Source organism: Heteronotia binoei, chromosome 1 (genome assembly GCF_032191835.1).
Source record: "Heteronotia binoei isolate CCM8104 ecotype False Entrance Well chromosome 1, APGP_CSIRO_Hbin_v1, whole genome shotgun sequence".
NCBI classification, from domain to species: Eukaryota; Metazoa; Chordata; class Lepidosauria; order Squamata; family Gekkonidae; genus Heteronotia; species Heteronotia binoei.
This window is the reverse complement of record NC_083223.1, coordinates 248,534,440-248,553,329: the sequence shown is the minus strand read 5'-3', so window position 1 is coordinate 248,553,329 and position 18,890 is coordinate 248,534,440. Positions and strand designations below refer to the sequence as shown.

The window sequence follows — 18,890 nt, the reverse complement described above, 5'->3', positions numbered from 1 at the left end:
TTCGTTCACCGTTCCGCGCGTCACCTTCCGTGTCATCAGAGGTGGCCTGGGCCTGGTGGCTGTTACCTGGGTAACGGGCGGGGACGCGACGCAGAGCCCGAGCGGCGGGATCGGGACATGCAGCTGAGGCACGTCCGGACGCTGTTGACCCCGCAGGTGGGAACCGGCGAGGCGGGATATGCTGTTCACATGAGCGGTTGTTGTCAAACCGAAGTAGAAGCGGAGTTAGAATGGGGCTGCTCGTGTGGGGAATAGGCGGCGGGCTCAGTCTCTTATTCTGGTGGGGTAAAAGAAAGTAGGAGTCAAGTGCATCTTTAAGACCAACAAAGTTTTATTCAGAATGGAAGGTTTCGTGTGCTCTAAGCACACTTCTTCAGACGAGGAGTCAGGTACAGTGAGCAGAGCTACATATAGCTGGTAGGCAGTGATTTAGAATGCAAAATGGTACAAATTTAAAATCCAATGACAGAACAGTAAAATTAACAAATTGAGCAAACCTTTGATCTGAGTATCATGAGCGTGAGAAACCAATAAAACAGTAACGTGAGAATGTCTGCTAATCACTCTATTGTTATAAGCCAGGGCATTTCTTTCTCAGAAGTTTTTCCCATCCATATAATTTATTTTTTAACATGTAACATACATATAGTTTGCCATTAGAAGAAAAATTCATTAAAATATAATGCGATTGGAAGGATACAGGGGAACGAGGACAGGTCACTCTCTTTCCAGAAGGCTGGTGGCTTTTTAAAGACTAATAGCATTTCTTCCGACACGGCCTTTCGTGAGCCAGAACTCAATTCTACAGATGCTGTATAGAAGGAAATCATTTTGCAGATTTTTATAAAGAAAACTGCAGAAGTCCCTGAATAAAATGTCTGATATTGTAATGCCCCTGTATGGCTCTATGGTGCGGCCTCATTTGGAGTACTGTGTACAGTTCGGGTCACCGTATATCAAAAAAGACATTGCAGAGCTGGGAAAAGTACAGAGGAGAGCAACCCAGATGATTAGGGGTTGGAGCACCTTCCCTGTGAGGAAAGGCTGAAGAGTCTGGGATGTTTCAGTTTAGAAAAGAAGAAGAAAATATTGGATTTATATCCCACCCTCCACTCCGAAGAGACTCAGAGTGGCTTACAATCTCCCTTATCTCCTCCCCCCACAACAGACACCCTGTGAGGTGGGTGGGGCTGAGAGGGCTCTCACAGCAGCTGCCCTTTCAAGGACAACCTTTGCCAGAGCTATGGCTGACCCAAGGCCATTCCAGCAGGTGCAAGTGGAGGAGTGGGGAATCAAGCCCGGTTCTCCCAGATAAGAGTCTGCTCACTTAACCACTACACCAAACGGGCTCTCTAAAGAGATGACTGAGGGGGTACATGAGCGGAGTGTTGAACTCCTTTGTTATGAGGGCCGGATCTGATATAAATGTCACTTTGTCGGGCCAGGCCATGCGTGCCATAACAAGTAACACAAGGCACAGGATATATAAACTTTATAAAGGTGATTTCAGATGCCAAATGACAATCTTCGGATTCATTCCTTTTGAGAAGAAAAAACTGCACAGGCACTTTGACCTACAAGCACTTTGTAGCACTAAGCACTTTAAGCAATTTGTTCTAATGAAGTGTGTGCTTACATGTGTTTTGTAAATGATTCAGATGTACTTACCTTGACATATTAATTGTTGAATTGGATAATGATAATCAGTGCTTTGAAGTTTCATACTTAAATATTTGTAAATGATTTAACAATTGCGTTTGTTGTTTTGTCACGGGTTCTTATTGTGAGATGACAATAGCAGGCTTGATTGGATTAGGTGTGATATGCAGTGCATAGGGGTAGTAGGAGTGGAGATACCAGCATTGATAATGAGACAGGAAACCTAGGTCTCAGTTTGATCCTGGAGGATTCAATCAAGGAGGATTCAAAAAAGTCTGACATTAGAATACAAAACATTAAAAAAAAACAGTGGGGGAGCATTTAACCTTTCAGGATATTCAGTTGCTGACCTAAGAGTAGCCATTCTCTTACAAAGGAATTTCAAAGGGAGATTAGAAAGAGACTGCTGAATTGCAATTGGTAATGAAGCTCAATGCATCCCCCAGGACTGTGAGTCCTAGGTTGAGCGGGCTGAAATTGAATCCGGCGAAGACAGAGGTCCTTTGCCTGGGTCGGGGCGCTCTAGGGGGGGAAATATCTCTTCCGGTCTTTGACGGGTTAGAAGCCTGTGAGAAGCACCGGGTTAGAAGCCTGTGAGTTCTACTGGAGCCTTCATTATCAATGGAGGCCCAGATAGCAGCCGCTGCCAAGTCAGCCTTTTTTCATCTGAGGTGGGCAAGGCAGTTGGCCCCCTTCCTGGAGCGTCGGGACCTGGCAACAGTGATCCACGCAACGGTCACCTCGAGACTGGATTACTGTAATGCCCTCTACATGGGGCTGCCTTTGTGCGGAACCCGGAAGCTGCAGCTAGTGCAGAACGTAGCTGCCAGACTGTTGCTGGGGCTTCCAAAGCGGGAGCACATACAGCCAGGGCTGCGTGAACTGCACTGGCTGCCAGTTGTATACCGGATTCGCTACAAAGTGCTGGTCATTACCTTTAAAGCCCTATATGGCCGAGGACCTGCCTACCTTAGGGACCGCCTCTCCCCATATGAACCCCAGAGAGCACTGAGGTCATCAGGGAAGAACCTGCTGACTATCCCTGGCCCAAAGGAGGTAAGACTCCAGAGTACCCGTACTCGGGCCTTCTCAGTTTTGGCCCCACAGCTGTGGAATCAACTCCCAGAGGAAATGCGGGCCCTGCGGGACATTGAACAATTCCGCAGGGCCTGCAAAACCATCCTGTTCCAACTGGCCTTCACCAGCTGATACTACTAAATTGCCAAGTAAACTTGCCGATGGAATAGCACTAAATGTATTAATGTTTTTAGAATTTTATGGATTTTAATTAACTGTCTTCAAATGTTATTTATTATACAATGTATGTATCGAATTTTATGCTGTTAGCCGCCCTGAGCCGCTTGGTCGGGGAGGGCGGGATACAAATAAAATGTGACTGACTGACTAGGTTTCCTGTCTCACTATCAACACATACTATTGTCGTTTGGCATCTGAAATCACTCCACTCTCCAAGATATAAGGACCAGTGGACTTACATTCCAGATTTATTTTAAGAAGTGAGCAATGACTCACAAATCTCATGACCTGACACAAATTTCATTAGATGCTACTGGATTATGAATCATTAGGGTTTGTAGAATCTTTCAGGCTCAAGTGCCGTGTTCTACTGGAGAAAGTTTTTCTTCCAGACGTTTCGTTCTCAGCTGCAGAGAACATCCTGAGAACGAAACGTCTGGAAGAAAAACTTTCTCCAGTAGAACACGACACTTGAGCCCGAAAGATTCTACAAACCCTAATGATGTTACCAGCCGTGAAAACCTGAAATCTTTGGATTATGAATCCTTTCTACTAATAAAGACTGCAAGATGTGCTGTTAGGCTTCTTTTTTCCCCCTCTTCATCTGTTTAAACTGGAGAAGGGGATCTCTCCAAGTGAAATAATGTGTTGATTTCAGGCTGGCCAAAATCAGTGCTAGAAAGGCAGTCAGGGAGGGAGACATGTTGAACCATAAATGTATTTTGAAATATAGCCATCTACTTCCAATAATTAAACTATGAAATCCAATCCAAATGTTCTAATTCCTAATCAGGGTGGCACTGAGAAATCTTTTTTTTAAAAAAACTCTTTTCAGAATAAACCAACATAATTTCCTTTTATTTCTCCTTTCCCTTTATCCCAACGTGACCCTTCCTTTAACACACCTGCATGTGTGTGTGAGGAGGAGAGAGAGAGAGAGAGAGAAAGTCTCCAAACAAACAAACAAAAACAGCAGACCAAAGCAATCTCAGTGATTGAATAAGAATAAGAATGAAAGCTTATATCTGAAATGAAACGTTGCTGTTCTTAAAGCAGCCACAGGAGGAGTCAGGCTTTGCTCTTATTCTGCTGCACAAGCACTGGCTTTCACTTTCCGTCCCTGTCCCTTCCTTCCAAAGGAGATGAGCTCAGTCAATGGAGAGAGGGGAGGCATGGCTTGGTTCTCTTCTGCACAAAGCAGGAAGAAGGAGCTGGGCAAAAGCTAGCTGCAATACCTGCAATACAATGGTGGTGACAGCAACCCAAGAGATATAAGGGGGACAGATGGGAGCGCTGCAGGGGATGGAGATGGCCCGCAGGCCACATGTTTGACACTGCTGCATCAGAGTTCTTCTGTTCTTAAGATTAGGGGGAAAGAGAGGTGCTGGAGGCAGAGATTCTTTGTGAAGAGACTGGAATGGATTCTATTTTTATGCATAATGGATGATGAGGTCAGATGTTCCAGTCTCTCTTTCATAGCATAACTAAACAAAGACTACGTGAAGTAGAAGCAGTCTGAAGCACAGGAAAATTAGTTGACATCAGTAAAGCATTATAGTATGTTACAACATGTTAAAAACAGCCTCCCTTTAGGGGAGGGACGGTGGCTCAGTGGTAGAGCATCTGCTTGGGAAGCAGAGGGTCCCAGGTTCAATCCCTGGCATCTCCAAAAAAGGGTCCAGGCAAATAGGTGTGAAAAACCTCAGCTTGAGACCCTGGAGAGCCGCTGACAGTCTGAGAAGACAATACTGACTTTGATGGACCAAGGGTCTGATTCAGTATAAGGCAGCTTCATATGTTCATATGTTCAGAGTTTCTAAAAAATGGACTGTGTTGAAGTGTTAGAAATTTAATGAGTAATGATGTCTCTGTTTAAGCCAGGATGAGAGACTGTATTTAATTTTTCAATGTTCTAATTCAGCATTTTCATTTCGCACATTCCCTTTGACATTTTTGTGTAGAACTTTCCAACCAGTGTCTCCCCACTTTTGACAGCTCATGTTGTTTTTTTCTTCTTAGCAGAAACTCCTTTCAGCGATTGTTTTGAGAACTCACGGTTTACAGGGTTGCCATATTAAAGTTCCCTGAATCTAGTTCTGGGCAGCCCAATCCAGACATACATGGTGGCCAGCCGCTCAGGCATGGGCGGATCTACAGTGCTGCTTGTTGGCTTCCAAAATTACGCTTGGAGGGGGAGGAGCGGCCCAACGAGCGAGAGAGAACCCATCACCATGGTGATTCTGCCCAGGCGCACACCATTGGCCCGCTGCTGATGCAGGGGTGAGGGAGGCGCAGGCTCACATGGGACCATGGGATTGGCCAGCCCATTGCACATGACCGGGCGAGGGGACAGAAAGCCCGCGCGCCTGAGAGGCCGTCAGTCCCCCCACTCCCTCCCACTGTCACAGACTCTGCCAATGGCAGGCAGGCAGGTAGAGGCATGCGCGGACAAGCAGGAAGTGCCAAGTGCAAGAGTTCGCTGTCCTAGACAGCGGCTGGAATGTGTGTCTGGGAGCGGCCAGACCAAGTCTGAAAGACATACCCTGGAGCCCCCCCAACTGGTGTTGCCCTGCTGCCGCCCCCCGCTATGTGCAAGGAACAACTCCCCTGGGGGCGCAGAACTCAGAGTGTGAGCCGCTGGGCATGCATCTACTTTAGCGCCCCCACCAAGTGCCCAGCACACAACAGCCCTGTGCATTCGGGTAGGCCGTCAGCTCGGGCAGGCTGAGGGGCGGCACACCCTCCCCTGTCCAGCCATGTGGGGGGCAGCGTAGCGGTTCATAGTCCATCCCCCCCCAAGAACCAAGTCTGCCCACCCTCCCAGGCATTCCCTCGGAGAGGCCACTGACGGGGGGGGGGGGTTGCCCAGGGAACATGCAGCAGATGCCAAGTGGGAGAGACAACAGAGGGCACAGCTCAGAAACAGACTGCAACAGTCTCCCTGGAGCGCGCTGTGCAATCTCGCCGTGGGCGGGGCTCTATTCTGAGCGGCAGGCAGAAGCAGCTGAGGGAGGGGGGGCGGTGGAGCAACACACGCAGAAGCCTCTGTGTTGGAGTCCCACCTGCAAAAAGGAGACAGAGATCAAGAGCACCTGTAGGGGCGGCAGCTGGAAGAGCAGGCTGCATTTCAGCCAGGCGCTCTCTTAAAGGGACAGTCTCTGACCCACCTCCCCGCATCGGGGCAACTGCCCCCCCCTCCCGTGCCCTTCCAGGGGTTGGGAATTAGGCAGAGGGCAGACCAAGGGAAGGGAGCAGGGGAGTGGGCTCAGCAAATGCCCCATGCTGGAGCCCACTGCCGGGTTCAAGCGCCAGAGATGCTCGCACACCGAGGGGTCGAGAGTGAGGAGAGGAGGAGGACGGTGGGGGGCGGGACAGTGGAACTTACCTAGCCATGGGCGACAATCCTCGCATGCAGAGCCTCCAGGAGCCCAGAACCTGTGGAGACCTGGAAACGAGCAGTTAGCCCCAGGGGAGAGTCCTCTCTCTCCCTCTCGCAAGTCAAAGATACTGTCAAAGCAACCGCGCAGTGCAAAACCCATCACCAGTGTGCCTGCCTGTCCCTCACTCTAAGTCTGTATGGCCGGGAGCTTGCCGGCAGAGCTTCCCGCCATACGAACCTGTCCCTAACAACTGAGTTGTGCGAGTCAGAGCAGAAGTATTTCTAGAAGGGTGGGGCCGGGATTGGATGCCGGGGAGGGGGCTCGCCAGGCTGAGGCGCAAGGGGATTGGTGAGGCAATCACGCCGCTCCCTAAGCGGTTTGCGAGCTTCCGCAGCGGCGGAGACGACCTTTGTTTTTGGTTTCAACGAGTGCCTATGGGACACGCCGCTATTTTTGCCGGCATAAAGTTGCACCTCTCGGGGGGGGGGCTGTCATAGGCCAAACTGCTCAGGAAGCCGCCTAAGCCTGGCCGCGCCCCCAACTCCGCCCCATCCTTCACCTGAACGCTGTGCTCCGCCTCACTTCTGCCCACGCTCAGGCGCCGCTGCTCTCGGGTGGAGTGGTGCTTGGGCGGCCCCCCGCCCACGTAACTCCCCTGTACTATGGTGGTGCCGGTCGCACGTCGGTGCAACCCCTTCGTGTGCCCACGTAGCGGCTCGTCTGCTCCCAAAAGACTTTCTGTCCCCCCTCTCTGGATTGTGCTGTTAATCTATGTAGAGAAATGCCTTCCATCCTAGACTTCAGCCCCAATAATTCAGCCTTTGGGACTGTGCTTGGTTCATTAGCAGAAACCCTGCAGCAAACTCGTAGCTAACAGAAAGGAGGGGTCCCAAGCACAGAATATTTTAGTGCTTGTAGATGTTAATGGCTCTGGCTGAAGCAGAGCAATAGGTTTACCATCTCATATTTTGCCAGAATGTCACAGGAAGGTGAGAACAAGACCAGGTGGAGATGGACTCTTGAAAGAGAGATTATAAATTCTATGGCCAAGGGGAAAGAAGCTCTCTTCTCTTACGTCTTGGTCTTCTCTTTGGATGGGCACAAACCATGAATAGTAACCCTTTACCTAGGGACACCACTTTGCCCATGAAGTGAGGCACAATGGGGAAAAGACCAGACTCTGAGAATTGAGGAATTACCATCCTATCCTAATTAACCATCATAGGTCCTGAACATAGGATGTGAGGACTGCATAATGCATATTTTCACCTTTTCTTTGTATCTTCAGTCTGAGGCTTGAATGGACCATGCATACTCTTTTTTGTTGTTTGTTAAACACAATGTGACTGCTCAAAACCTGATTTCTCTAAACACACCATTCCTATTCACATGTGCTATCTTAAGAGTAGCAACGGAAGGGGCAGCACGTAAGCGCCACCATCCCTTGAGTGCAATTGCTCAAAATTGTGGAAGTGTGAAGTGTGACACCTCATCCTTGTGCTGGCTTGTAGAAGCAAAGCAGGAGATGCGGCAACTAAGTGAAGCCTCAAAACTACAGTGCTTCTACAGATTGCTGGATGTGCAAATCCATCCAGCAGGAGATGCTCTCAGCATATTATCCCAATTAATTATGCAAACCATTCTTTTTAATTGTCATCTACCGATTAAGTCTTTTCCTGATAACCATAATAAAGCATCACAGACAACACATCTGTACCTCATCCTTTGCTCATGCCAGGATTTGCTCAAGTTGTCTTCTGAGACAATGGCAAAGGTTGTCTGGGAGAGAGAAAAGCTTCTCTGGGATTTATTGCTCGAGCATCACATGGCTCTGCAGCTGTTCAATCAATGGGCAAGTAGAAGGCCCTGGTTAAGAGGTTCATGTTTGCTTTTCGTCTGGAAATTTTGACATTCCTATATATCTTTTGGCTTGTAGCATTTTGTCTGAGCTGGCAGAAATGAAAATTCCCCATAGTTAGCTGAAGTGAAATTTGTTCTGTGGTTATGTCCCCACCTAACTTTCTTTTGGCTTCCATGAAACTTAGGGCTTTTCAGCAATTTTCTCTGCCATTGATCCTCCAGCATCAGAATTGCGCTGAGTGCGGATTTTCCACATATCTTCCCTCCCTCCACATTTTTTCAGTTGTCATGCTGGTTAATATTTTACACACATCCATAATACTACTGGGTTTTCCCAGCTGAGGGTGCCATCATCATCAGCATTACAGCACCACCACCACTTCTTTTTCCCTTTCATTGATGTACTGCTGTTAAGTACGTTTTTTATTGATGTACTGCCTGTGTCCTGCTGTCTCCCCCCCGCCCCCGCCCCCCCATAATCTGCTGATCGGGCAGTCATCTTTCTGCCATTCCAATTTTGAACTTGCTGGCCAAGACATTGGTTAGGACTTTTTTTTTTAATGCCAAACCTCAGCATTGTGCTAAAGGTGTGCTTTGTATTTACAAACTTACTGCCTGCCATGCAAAGTGATTTGATTGGCTCTGACAGTGCCCATTTGCCAATGATTGACTGAATGATTGGCATGATGGCAATTTTCTGATTCGTTTTGGCTCTGAAACCCCACCTCAACCAAAAGTGATAAATCCTTGCCCTGAGCTGGATAGCCCAGGCAAACCTGATCTTATCAAAGCTCAGAAGCTAGGCAGGGCCATTCCTGGCAAGTACTTGGAAGGGAGACCTCCAAAAGAATATTAGGCCTGGGATGCAGAGGCAGAAAATATCAAGCCACCCCTCTGAAAATGTCCTAGTCCCACTAGGAGCCGCCAGAAGTCACCATGACCTCCAGGCAGACAAGCACACACGTGTGCATACACACACGAATACTAAAGTGGTAAATCCACTCAAAACCATAATTAAAAAAAAAGATGAGAGGAGGATTATGAAGAGGTACAGAGGCGCATTTTATACTGATACACTGTTTTCAGGTATGTGTTTAATTAAAGAACACTTTGCCTATGCAAGAAAAAAATCCTTCCTTGAGTACTGGAGTAGGAAGGAGGTCAAGGAACCTGGAGATGGACTTGAAAGAGCAATGATCATTTCTGTGCCATCTCATAGTGATATATTGCTGTAAGGCATTTTTTCTTTTAAAAAAATCAAAAACTAGTAGAAAAATGAAACCCAAATGTCTTGGGTGGGGAAACAGAGCAAGCTTGTCTCATAGTCACAACAGTCCAGTCAGCAAAAAATAGATTGGAAGTGAGTGGAACAAACAAACAAAAGCTCAGGAAAATTACACACAGGAACAAACATGACTGAAAACTGGTTGTCCAAAAAAGACCAGGGAGAAAAGGATCCCAAAAGAGCAAAACAATAAACAAGGAGAAATGTCAGATGAAATCTTTTTTTTTTGTGACCAAACTTTTTATTTTGCAATATATTGAAATAAATTCATCTATTCAAATTCAAATATACTTCTCCAATACATTACATATTTTCCTCCCCCCCCACACTCTTTTTCATGACCTCTGTCGGTACTTAAAACAAATTAAAAGCATATTATAGGTAAATTCACAATTATAAAATCTTTAGAAAGAAAAAAAATATCATTCACTAACCTTTTCTCTAATAATCACTTAGTACTTATTAAACACAAAGCTCATAATTATTAATTCAGTTCCAGAGTTCCCCCTATCTTAGTCTTATCTTAACTCTCATATATATATATTTACCAAATAACTATGTTCTACTAATGCTTTTATCACAATTCCTCTTTATCATTAAAAGTTCAATTAATGTTGTCATACACTACTAAATATCTTTTCACCATTATAAAATTTTTACACAAAGAGTTATCTTTCAATAACCTTTTCTCTATAATTCACTTAGTACTTATTAAACACAAAACTCATAGTTATATAATCAACTCCGGAATTCCAGCTGTCTTAATCTTATCTTAACTCATATATGTATAATTACCATGTAACTATATCCTACTAACTCAATAATCACGATTCTTCTTTATCATTTAAAGTTCAATTAATGTTGTCATAAACTACTAAATGTCTCTTCACCCTCCATTGTATTTCCACGTAACTTTGGGATTTACTTCAGTCTTCTTTAAACTTCTCCAAATTATTGTCTTTTAAGATTCTAGTAAGTTTGTCCATTTCACTCCAGTTAAGAACCTTTAAGACCCAGTCCCATTTTTCAGGTATTCTGTCTTGCTTCCACATTTGCGCATACAGTGTTCTCGCAGCTGAAAGCAAATACCACAACAATGTTCTGTCTTGCTTCGGAAAGCTTTCTATTTGTAATCCCACCAGAAAGACATCTGGTGCTCTCCTAATATTATAACCCAAGATTTTCGAGATCTATGTCAGATGAAATCTAATGGTTTAAGAGAGCATGTGGAAACCAGGGGATAAACTGATGCAGTTTGGGGCCAGAACCAAAGCAGTAGTGCTTTGTGGAATTGTCCTTACCCATCAAAGTTTGAATAGGACCATAGCCTTAAAATCTAAGCCTAATTTACGAGACGTAAATCTTACCAATTTAAATGGGATTAATTTCCAAATCATTGCGTGCATAGTATTGCAGCTGCCTCTCTAATATCTTTTCTGTAACGAGCAATGATGAGTCTACAAGTTTCTCTGCACAAACTATTAAGCAACTGACTACGCATCTCAAAATGAATGTAACAGTCCATAATCTCAGCCAGTTAATTAAATCATCATATCAGACCAACTGCAGGCTATGCTGCTGCCCAACTTAAGTTTGAAGAACCTGGGGTTTGTGATGGGCCATGCACAGTGGGCCTTAGCCCCCAGCCCGTGTGACCATTATCCTACTTTGTTGCAGGAGGGGGCAGCCAAGGTAACATGCATGTCCTGGGCCCCAAACAATGCCAAATTTGCTGTCTGCACTGTAGACAAGGTGGTTCTCCTATATGATGAACATGGCGAGCGGAGGGACAAGTTTTCCACAAAGCCTGCGGATCCTAAGGTAAACACTGGGTTATTACTAACTGAAAGGGGTGTTTCCTTCCTCATTGGTCTCACAAAGAAAATAGCCGTGAGTGTAACGTGCTTTGGAACTGGTCTGCGTGAGAGTTGACTGGGACTCTCTCAACAATGAAAATTTGCACTTGTGGCTGTATAGTGCATTCAGAATGTATATGCTGCTAAATAATACTGAAAGGGTTTAATCGTACTAGAGTTATTAGGTCTGGTATTTGAGTGAAGGAGAGTCTTCCACTGTAGTACCTGAGAACAGGCTCCTCTTTCCGAGGGTAGACTTCTGGCCAAGGATCTACTTACCTTGGCTGGCCTTGGTAATTTCTGCTTGCTTCTGGGCTAGAATCTGTCTTATCACTGCCTCTGCCTCCCAAGGAGAGTGGTGTTCCTTGTCCATGCCCTTATCCTGAACCTTGGAGGTATCTCCAAAGTGCAATTCAACTGCACAGATTAGTTTGGAGGAAGGGATTTGTCTCTGTCATGCCTAGCTTTTCTGGGTTTTGTTGGTACCTAAAAGCGGAGCCGGTGTTCCTACCTTTATCTTTGTTTCCTCTTCTCTTTCTAGTATGGCAGGAAAAGCTATGTGGTGAAAGGCATGGCATTCTCCCCAGATTCCACCAAGATTGCTATTGGGCAAACAGACAACATCATCTTTGTCTACAAGATCGGGGAGGAATGGTAAGGGCCTTTATGTGGGGAAAGTGAGACCATTCAGGGAGCAAGCACCAGACCAATTTCCTGCTGCAGACCCCTGTGGACTGGCTTGCTCCTGTGTCTCCACTCCAGATCCAACTACAGCTGAAAGACGTGTAGGCGTCATTCCATTCTCTTTGTAGCAATTTCAGTCTTCTGAGAGATCAGGTGGTTCATCTTGCCTTGGGATGTAGCAGATCAGTGATCAGGATCTTTCCCTCTCTCCTTTTCAAATTTAATTAATTAACAGCCCTGTATGGCCTTTCTGACTACTGTGGAAGTGGAGCTGAGGGAGGGAACATTTAACCTTTTCTTTCATGCTGTTTCTCAATATGAAATCACTCCCTAAAATATAAGTGTGTGTTTTTTGCTTCTTCCTCCCATGCTTTCTGCTATGAAGCTAATAGCAACTTGGGGGAAGAGGGCAGGGAATTAAATGAAGGGGACAACATGGGGGTTAATGGTTGAGTATCTACCCCTTACCCCATGCCACTTCCCCAGTATTCAAGGCAACTTTGTGGAGTTGTGGACGAGTTGAAGATGCACAGAGGGCATCCCAGTCACGGATCTCCCATATCTCACCTAGTTTGCAGCATGGGGGGTTCAGTCAGGCCCCATAGACAGTTTTCTCTTGGGGTGCAGCAGCTGTTCCTTAGCTGACCCTTGGCCCTGGGCAGAGGGGAAGGGCAAGCGGATCTTGATCAGTATTGTTGCCTGCAGTGGTAATCCAAGGTACCCCTGTATCCCCATAGAACCTTTCTGGCAACAGTCATCTTTTTTTTCTTCCCTGTTGTGCAGGGGTGACAAGAAGGTGATCTGCAACAAGTTCATTCAAACGGTAAGGCCCAGCCTGCCTTCTCCCTGTGAGAACCGATGACTGTTGCTGTGATGTCTGGGTCCCCTTTAGAACCTGCTTTCCTGCTACCTCTCTCCTTTGCACTTCTCTACAAATGAGAGGTGGCAATCTGGCAGTAGGCAGATAGTTGTGTGGGTTTTTAAAATCTTCCCAAGAGCATGATTTGAAAAATTCACCAGGGAAGAGGGGGAGGTTCAACGCTTGGCCAAGCAAAGCCACAGAGCATGCGTTGGGCAGAATAACTCAGCCCAGCTCTCATGTCCTTCTGAGGCAATGTGGGAACAAGGGCTGCAATAAGACTCCCATTCTTGGGGAAACAATCATTATTTAAGACCCATCAGAGACCAGACTGTATATTTAAGGTTCCTCTCCATCAGTCAATTCAAGCCATGCTTTTCTAATGCTCCTGTCTGCTTATTCTTATTCTGTTCTCCCACAGAGTGCTGTGACTTGTTTGCTGTGGCCAGAAGAGAACACTATAGTCTTTGGGCTCGTTGAGGGCAAGGTAGGGAAGCTGCTGTCCATTCCTGATGCAGCATTGGGTGCTGGGATGAGCACACTCAAATGATTACACCCAGAGATCTGGTCTTAGCTGGCTGGTGCCCCAAGACTCCCTTGGCTCACTTTGACCATAAGTGCTTTCCTTCCTGCTGCCACAGGCTGATGACTTGACCAGATATTTCTCTCCCAAAGGTTCGTCTAGCAAACACCAAGTCTAGCAAGTCATCCACTATTTATGGGACCGATTCCTATGTGGTATCATTAGCCTCCAAGTAAGTGTGCAACAATGGGAGAAGAAAATCCCACTTCACTACCGTCTCTGTGGTCACCCCCAGAATGGCAAGCTCTATTTTTTCACCTGCCAGCTTCATAGCAGTGTGATACCAGTCTTAACACGTCTTTGTGATGTACCTCATCCATTTTAGACTCCTAGGGTACTGTGCTATAACAATTCACTCATTTACCGTCCCCCCCATCCTCCAACAAACCATCTTAGCTGAAAGGCTGTGATGATGAGACCTTCTAGGCTTCTCTGCAGCTGATAACATCTTGTATACTTTTGCAGCACCTCAGGGAAGGGAATCCTGTCAGGCCATGCAGATGGAACGATTGTGCGCTACTTCTTTGATGATGAAGGTTCTGGGGAGTCTCAGGTGCGGTCGGGTTCTTCCCTCTAAGCAGCCCCATTCTCCAGTCCAGATAGACCTACAAAGTGGCGGTGGTGGGGGGAGGGGTTTGTGACCTCCTGGGTCTTTCCAAAGGGAAACCTTGACATGAGGTTTGCTTCTATTCCGAGGAGTCAGAATTTCCTGTGCTAAGTGGAGTTTTAAGACCAACGAAGTTTTATTCAGGGTATTTTGTGTGCAAGCACCCTTCCTCAGATACAAAAACTTATACTTTGAATAAAACTTTGCTGGTCTTAAAGGTGCCACTGGGCTCAAACTTTGTTCTGCTGTTTCAAACCAGCATGGCTACCCACCTGAATCTATCAGCAAAAAAGCTGTAAATCTTTTTCTTTTATAGCAGCCCCCCTAGATGGCTTGCTGCTGATCTCAAGCTCATGGTTTCAGTGTTACAGAACAAAGCAATTTTTCCCACTACAGTCAGGGTATGTGGAGGGGAAGAAGGCATAATTCTCAGTAGGGTTGTAGAACTGTTTATTAGAGATGGGGGGCGGTTACTGCTTTAGTTATGAGCCCAGAGGGCTTTCAACCAAGGGGACTGGGTAGTGAAGTGAATAAGAGCATGAATCATTCTCCTTCCAAGCGTTTTGGGTTAGTAGCATCACCCACAGCCATTTAGCCACAAATCCCTTCATGAGGCCCAAATTGCAGTCAGCCCATGGGTGCCTCTCTGGGAAAATGTTGCTTATACTTCCTGATGTGTCTGTGCTTTTAAGGGGGCAGCCCTGTCCCAGACACTCAGGCTGAGACTCAAAGCCATCTTTCTTGCACATCCTGTGCCAGAGAGCATTATTTGGCCAGAGAATAACCCTGTTTGAAAATGCTCATCAACACAAACAGCTGGGAGGGTCAACACTGATTTGTGTCCGCAACAGTGCATTTACAGTGTCCTGTGGCGCTCTTCCCGGCACACGTCCCTTTTGCTTGTAGTTTGAGATCGCAGAGTAGCTCCCAATAGAGAAGAGCCCTTTGATCTCCTCTTTGGCAGCTCTGTTTCCTGGCTGTTTTGTGCAGTTGTTGGAGGGTAATGCTGCTTTTGCCAGTAACAGAATGATGCAGCAGCCTGAGGCTTGCTTATGGAGCAAAAGCTTGTTTGGCGAGACGGTGGGCGCAACCTTAGCTGGCTGCTTTACAACTTGGTCCCTGCTTCTCAGTCCATGCTCATCCTTGTCTCTACTTTTTCCACAGGGCAAATTGGTATTGCACCCCTGTCCCCCTTATGCCCTGGCATGGGCATCCAACAGCATTGTGGCTGCTGGCTGTGACAAGAAGATTGTGGCCTATGGGAAGGAGGGGCATGTGATCCAAACCTTTGACTACAGCCGGGACTCTTCAGAGAAAGAGTTCATGGTAGCTGCTGCCAGCCCTGGGGGACAATCAGTAGTAATCGGCAGCTTTGACAGGTGTGGTGCTGGGGGCAGGTGCTACTCTGTAAAGTAACCTAACTCCCCATTTCCCCCACACCTTGGTTATGCAGTGCCCCCCCACCTATTCCTGCAGGCTCAGGGTGCTGAACTGGAGTCCCCGTCGGAGTGCCTGGGAGGAAGCCAAACCCAAGGAGATCCCTCACTTGTACACGATCACAGCCTTGGCGTGGAAACGGGATGGCTCACGGCTCTGTGCGGTGTGTATAAAGTTTGTGTGGCAGCATTTTGTGGTCTTGATTGTGCCCACTTTGGGTGGTGCCCTCCCATGAGGCCAAGGAGCCAGCTGGCAGGTTTGAAGGCTAGGCAGGAGCTGCTCTAGGGTTAAGAGGTCTTGCCTGATGCCTTTGTGTGCTTCCTTGTTCCCACAGGGCACCCTCTGTGGCGGGGTTGAGCAGTTTGACTGTTGTCTTCGCAGAACCATTTACAAGAACAAATTTGAAATGACGTATGTGGGTCCCAGCCAGGTAGGTGTCATTTGGGGGTGTGAGAACGGCTTGGCTGTGAATGAGGTGGTGCGGGGGTAGGGGGGAGAGTTTGTCTTGGACCTGGGTTTGGAAGAGGAGACTAGGGCAGGGCTATAAAAGACTGCTGCTGGGCAGACTTTTCCTGCAAGTCACCTTCCTGAAGCTTCGTCAAAGCACAATGTCCTTGCTGAAGAGAGAAAATATTACAACAGACTGACACATTACAAAAGACACTGCAGAGCACTTTACTGAATACAAGCATATATCTAACAGCAACAAGTGACTATTGACATCTACATTCAGGCTCTTGGGGGAGGGGGGCACCCAGGCATCAGCTTGAGCTTTGTGTGAGCCAGGTAAACCCAAGTTCTGCAGACAAATCAGCCCTAAACCAGAATCTGCACTGTCTGAGCACGTGCATAGAGAAGAAAAGGAAGGAAGCAGAAGTGAAAAGAGGAGAGGTGCCAAGAGTGGGGGCAAGGGTAGGGGAAGCAAGCACAGCTGAGGTAGGAGGGCCCAGGGGGTTTCCATTTCCCTTACCTGAGTCCCTGTGAGCTCCATTCAGGTAATAAAACCAATTACAAAAACATTAGAAAAGAAGAGTGGCACACAGTGAACCTAAGAAATTAGCAGTTTGATAAAATGCCTGTGAGAACTGTTTTATAGAAAAAAATAGTAACAGATGCAGAAACGGAATTATAGGATGGAAAAGAAATTTTAACAAGCAACAAGAATTGGCTGAACAAAAAGGGAAGTTTTAACCTGGTGTCCAGGTGTCAGTAGAATTGGCATGAGTTTTACAGGGGAAGGCGCCATGGCAGAGAAAGGTCTTCTGTTAGCAGCCACCCCTTGACCCCTTGGAACTGGGCCTCTTTTTTTTTTGGAGAGCCAGTTTGGTGTAGTGGTTAAGTGTGCGGACTCTTATCTGAGAGAACCAGGTTTGATTCCCCACTCCTCCACTTGCATCTGCTAGCATGGCCTTGGGTCAGCCATAGCTCTGGCGGAGGTTGTCCTTGAAAGGGCAGCTGCTGTGAGAGCCCTCTCAGCCCCACCTACCTCATAGGGTGTCTGTTGTGGGGGAAGGAGATAAAGGAGATTGTAAGCCACTCTGAGTCTCTGATTCAGAGAGAAGGGGGGATATAAATCTGCAATTCTTCTTCTTTAAATTTTATTTTTTGTGACTATTTTGTGTGTATGCATGAGTGAAGTGTGCATGTGTGCCTGGAAGTCATAGTTGACGTCTGGTGACCCCTAGTGGAGCTTGAACATTCAGAGAAGGAGCTCTGTTGCCTTGCCTCCCAACTGCTGGTATTCCAGGGAAGTCTCCCATCCAAGTACTTGGTCCTTCTTAGCTTTTGAAATCTGATGAGACTAGGCTTGCCTGGGCTATCCAGGTCAAGGACTGGAGCTGGGCTTTGCTGTAGAGCTTAAACAGGGGACAGACTTGTATTGAAGCCAGTGACCCTTAAAGTAACCTAGCCCAAACTGAGGCCATCCTTTTTGTAATCAGAGTTTGGCTCAGGTCCTGAAGACCAGGCAGAGCTATAAAAGGCTTCTGCTGGACAGACTTCTCCTACAGGTCACCATCTGTTGGGATGGGGAAAGCATCCTTCCACATATAGCCAGATAGAGAGCAGCAGTGATGTACTTTTCTCCACTTCCCTCCCAGGTCATTGTGAAGAATCTGTCCACAGGGATGCGAGTGGTGTTGAAATCCCACTACGGCTATGAAATCGACGAGGTGAAAATCTTGGGGAAGGACCGCTACCTTGTGGCCCACACTTCAGACACCCTGCTTCTGGGGGACCTTAGTTCCACCAAACTTAGCGAGGTACTGTGGGACCCAGGGGATCTCAGCTTGCGGACTCAGTGTTCAAAAGCAGCGCGGGGTACAGCTGGTTCATATGGCACAGAGAAGATTGCCTGGCAATACTTGTGTGTGCTGAGGTATGGATCAGTGAGTACAGTGTGATTAGACCAGAGTAGCCAGGCCAAGCCATAGGTTTGATATGCCCTTCTGATGGTGCTTTTCCATTAACACTCTCCCTGGGGGTTCCTGCCTCTCTGCTCCTAGGCCTCCCACACTGAACTGTTGCATCAGATGCAAGATTTCTTTAGCTGCACTTCAGAGCCTTCAGGTCCAAAACCTCAGAGGCTCTATTGGTGGGTCATTTGCTCTGGTCCTGCTCTTCTTCTGCCCCTTTGTTCAGCCTCCCTCTTCTGTTGCTTGTTTGTACTGCCCCTTGGCTTTCCAAAGGCGGTGCATCTCTCTCTCCCTCTCAGCATTGCATAGATAAGTCTTTGCTACTTCCCTGTGGGACTGTTACTGATGTAGACCAAAAGAACCGTTCATGTGTACTAATATTACCACTGTTCAAAAACACATTTTATATAATTATATCATAAACAGTTGTTTTCATATACAATATATTATCAGTATCCAATTGAAGAATCTGGACTAAACTGTTTTAAAAGGGCTTTGCCTGTTTTAAACACTTAGGAGCAGATATTTCTATAAACCTTTAAATCTGATAATGCAAATGAGATAATTGTGAGTTCTTTTCTTTAAATTAAAACCAGCAAGCCAGTCTGAAAATCTTCAGAACATTTTTTAGTGAAAAAAGGAATAGTTCTCTTCACTAGGCAAGATGTTAGAAAATATAAACATGTGAAATTTAATCCTATAGCTACTGTAAAAACAAATGCTAAACTTACCAGTTTATGACATTTCTTCATCATATTATAGTAAGTAATATTTTAAAGCAAACCAGGTTTCAGATTATTGTATTAAAACTGCTTCTAGGGATTTTCATGTAAGCCCCAATCACACACAGATGGAGAGATCTCACATAATCATCTGAGATTTCTTTCCAGAGAAATCTGATTTGCTTAGCATAGTAATGCTTTTATCGAAAAATATCAGTCTTATCTTACTCTAAACCACTATTGTCTTAATCATGTAATTATTTCTGGTAACTGATTGGTTCTTAACT

At 46.3% G+C, this 18,890-nt stretch overlaps 1 protein-coding gene across 1 annotated transcript in view; it reads left to right on the top strand.

Moving 5' to 3' along the window:
* Positions 1-24: 24 nt before the first annotated feature.
* Positions 25-18,890, top strand: part of IFT172 (intraflagellar transport 172) — a 42,129-nt gene continuing 23,263 nt past the window's right edge. Inside the window, exons 1-11 of the mRNA XM_060251360.1 lie at positions 25-156; positions 11,119-11,262; positions 11,839-11,951; positions 12,765-12,804; positions 13,262-13,327; positions 13,516-13,595; positions 13,889-13,976; positions 15,195-15,409; positions 15,507-15,630; positions 15,802-15,897; positions 17,567-17,728. Coding sequence (XP_060107343.1) covers positions 118-156; positions 11,119-11,262; positions 11,839-11,951; positions 12,765-12,804; positions 13,262-13,327; positions 13,516-13,595; positions 13,889-13,976; positions 15,195-15,409; positions 15,507-15,630; positions 15,802-15,897; positions 17,567-17,728 — 1,167 coding nt within the window. The 5' untranslated portion in view covers positions 25-117. The remainder of the gene's footprint in view (positions 157-11,118; positions 11,263-11,838; positions 11,952-12,764; positions 12,805-13,261; positions 13,328-13,515; positions 13,596-13,888; positions 13,977-15,194; positions 15,410-15,506; positions 15,631-15,801; positions 15,898-17,566; positions 17,729-18,890) is intronic.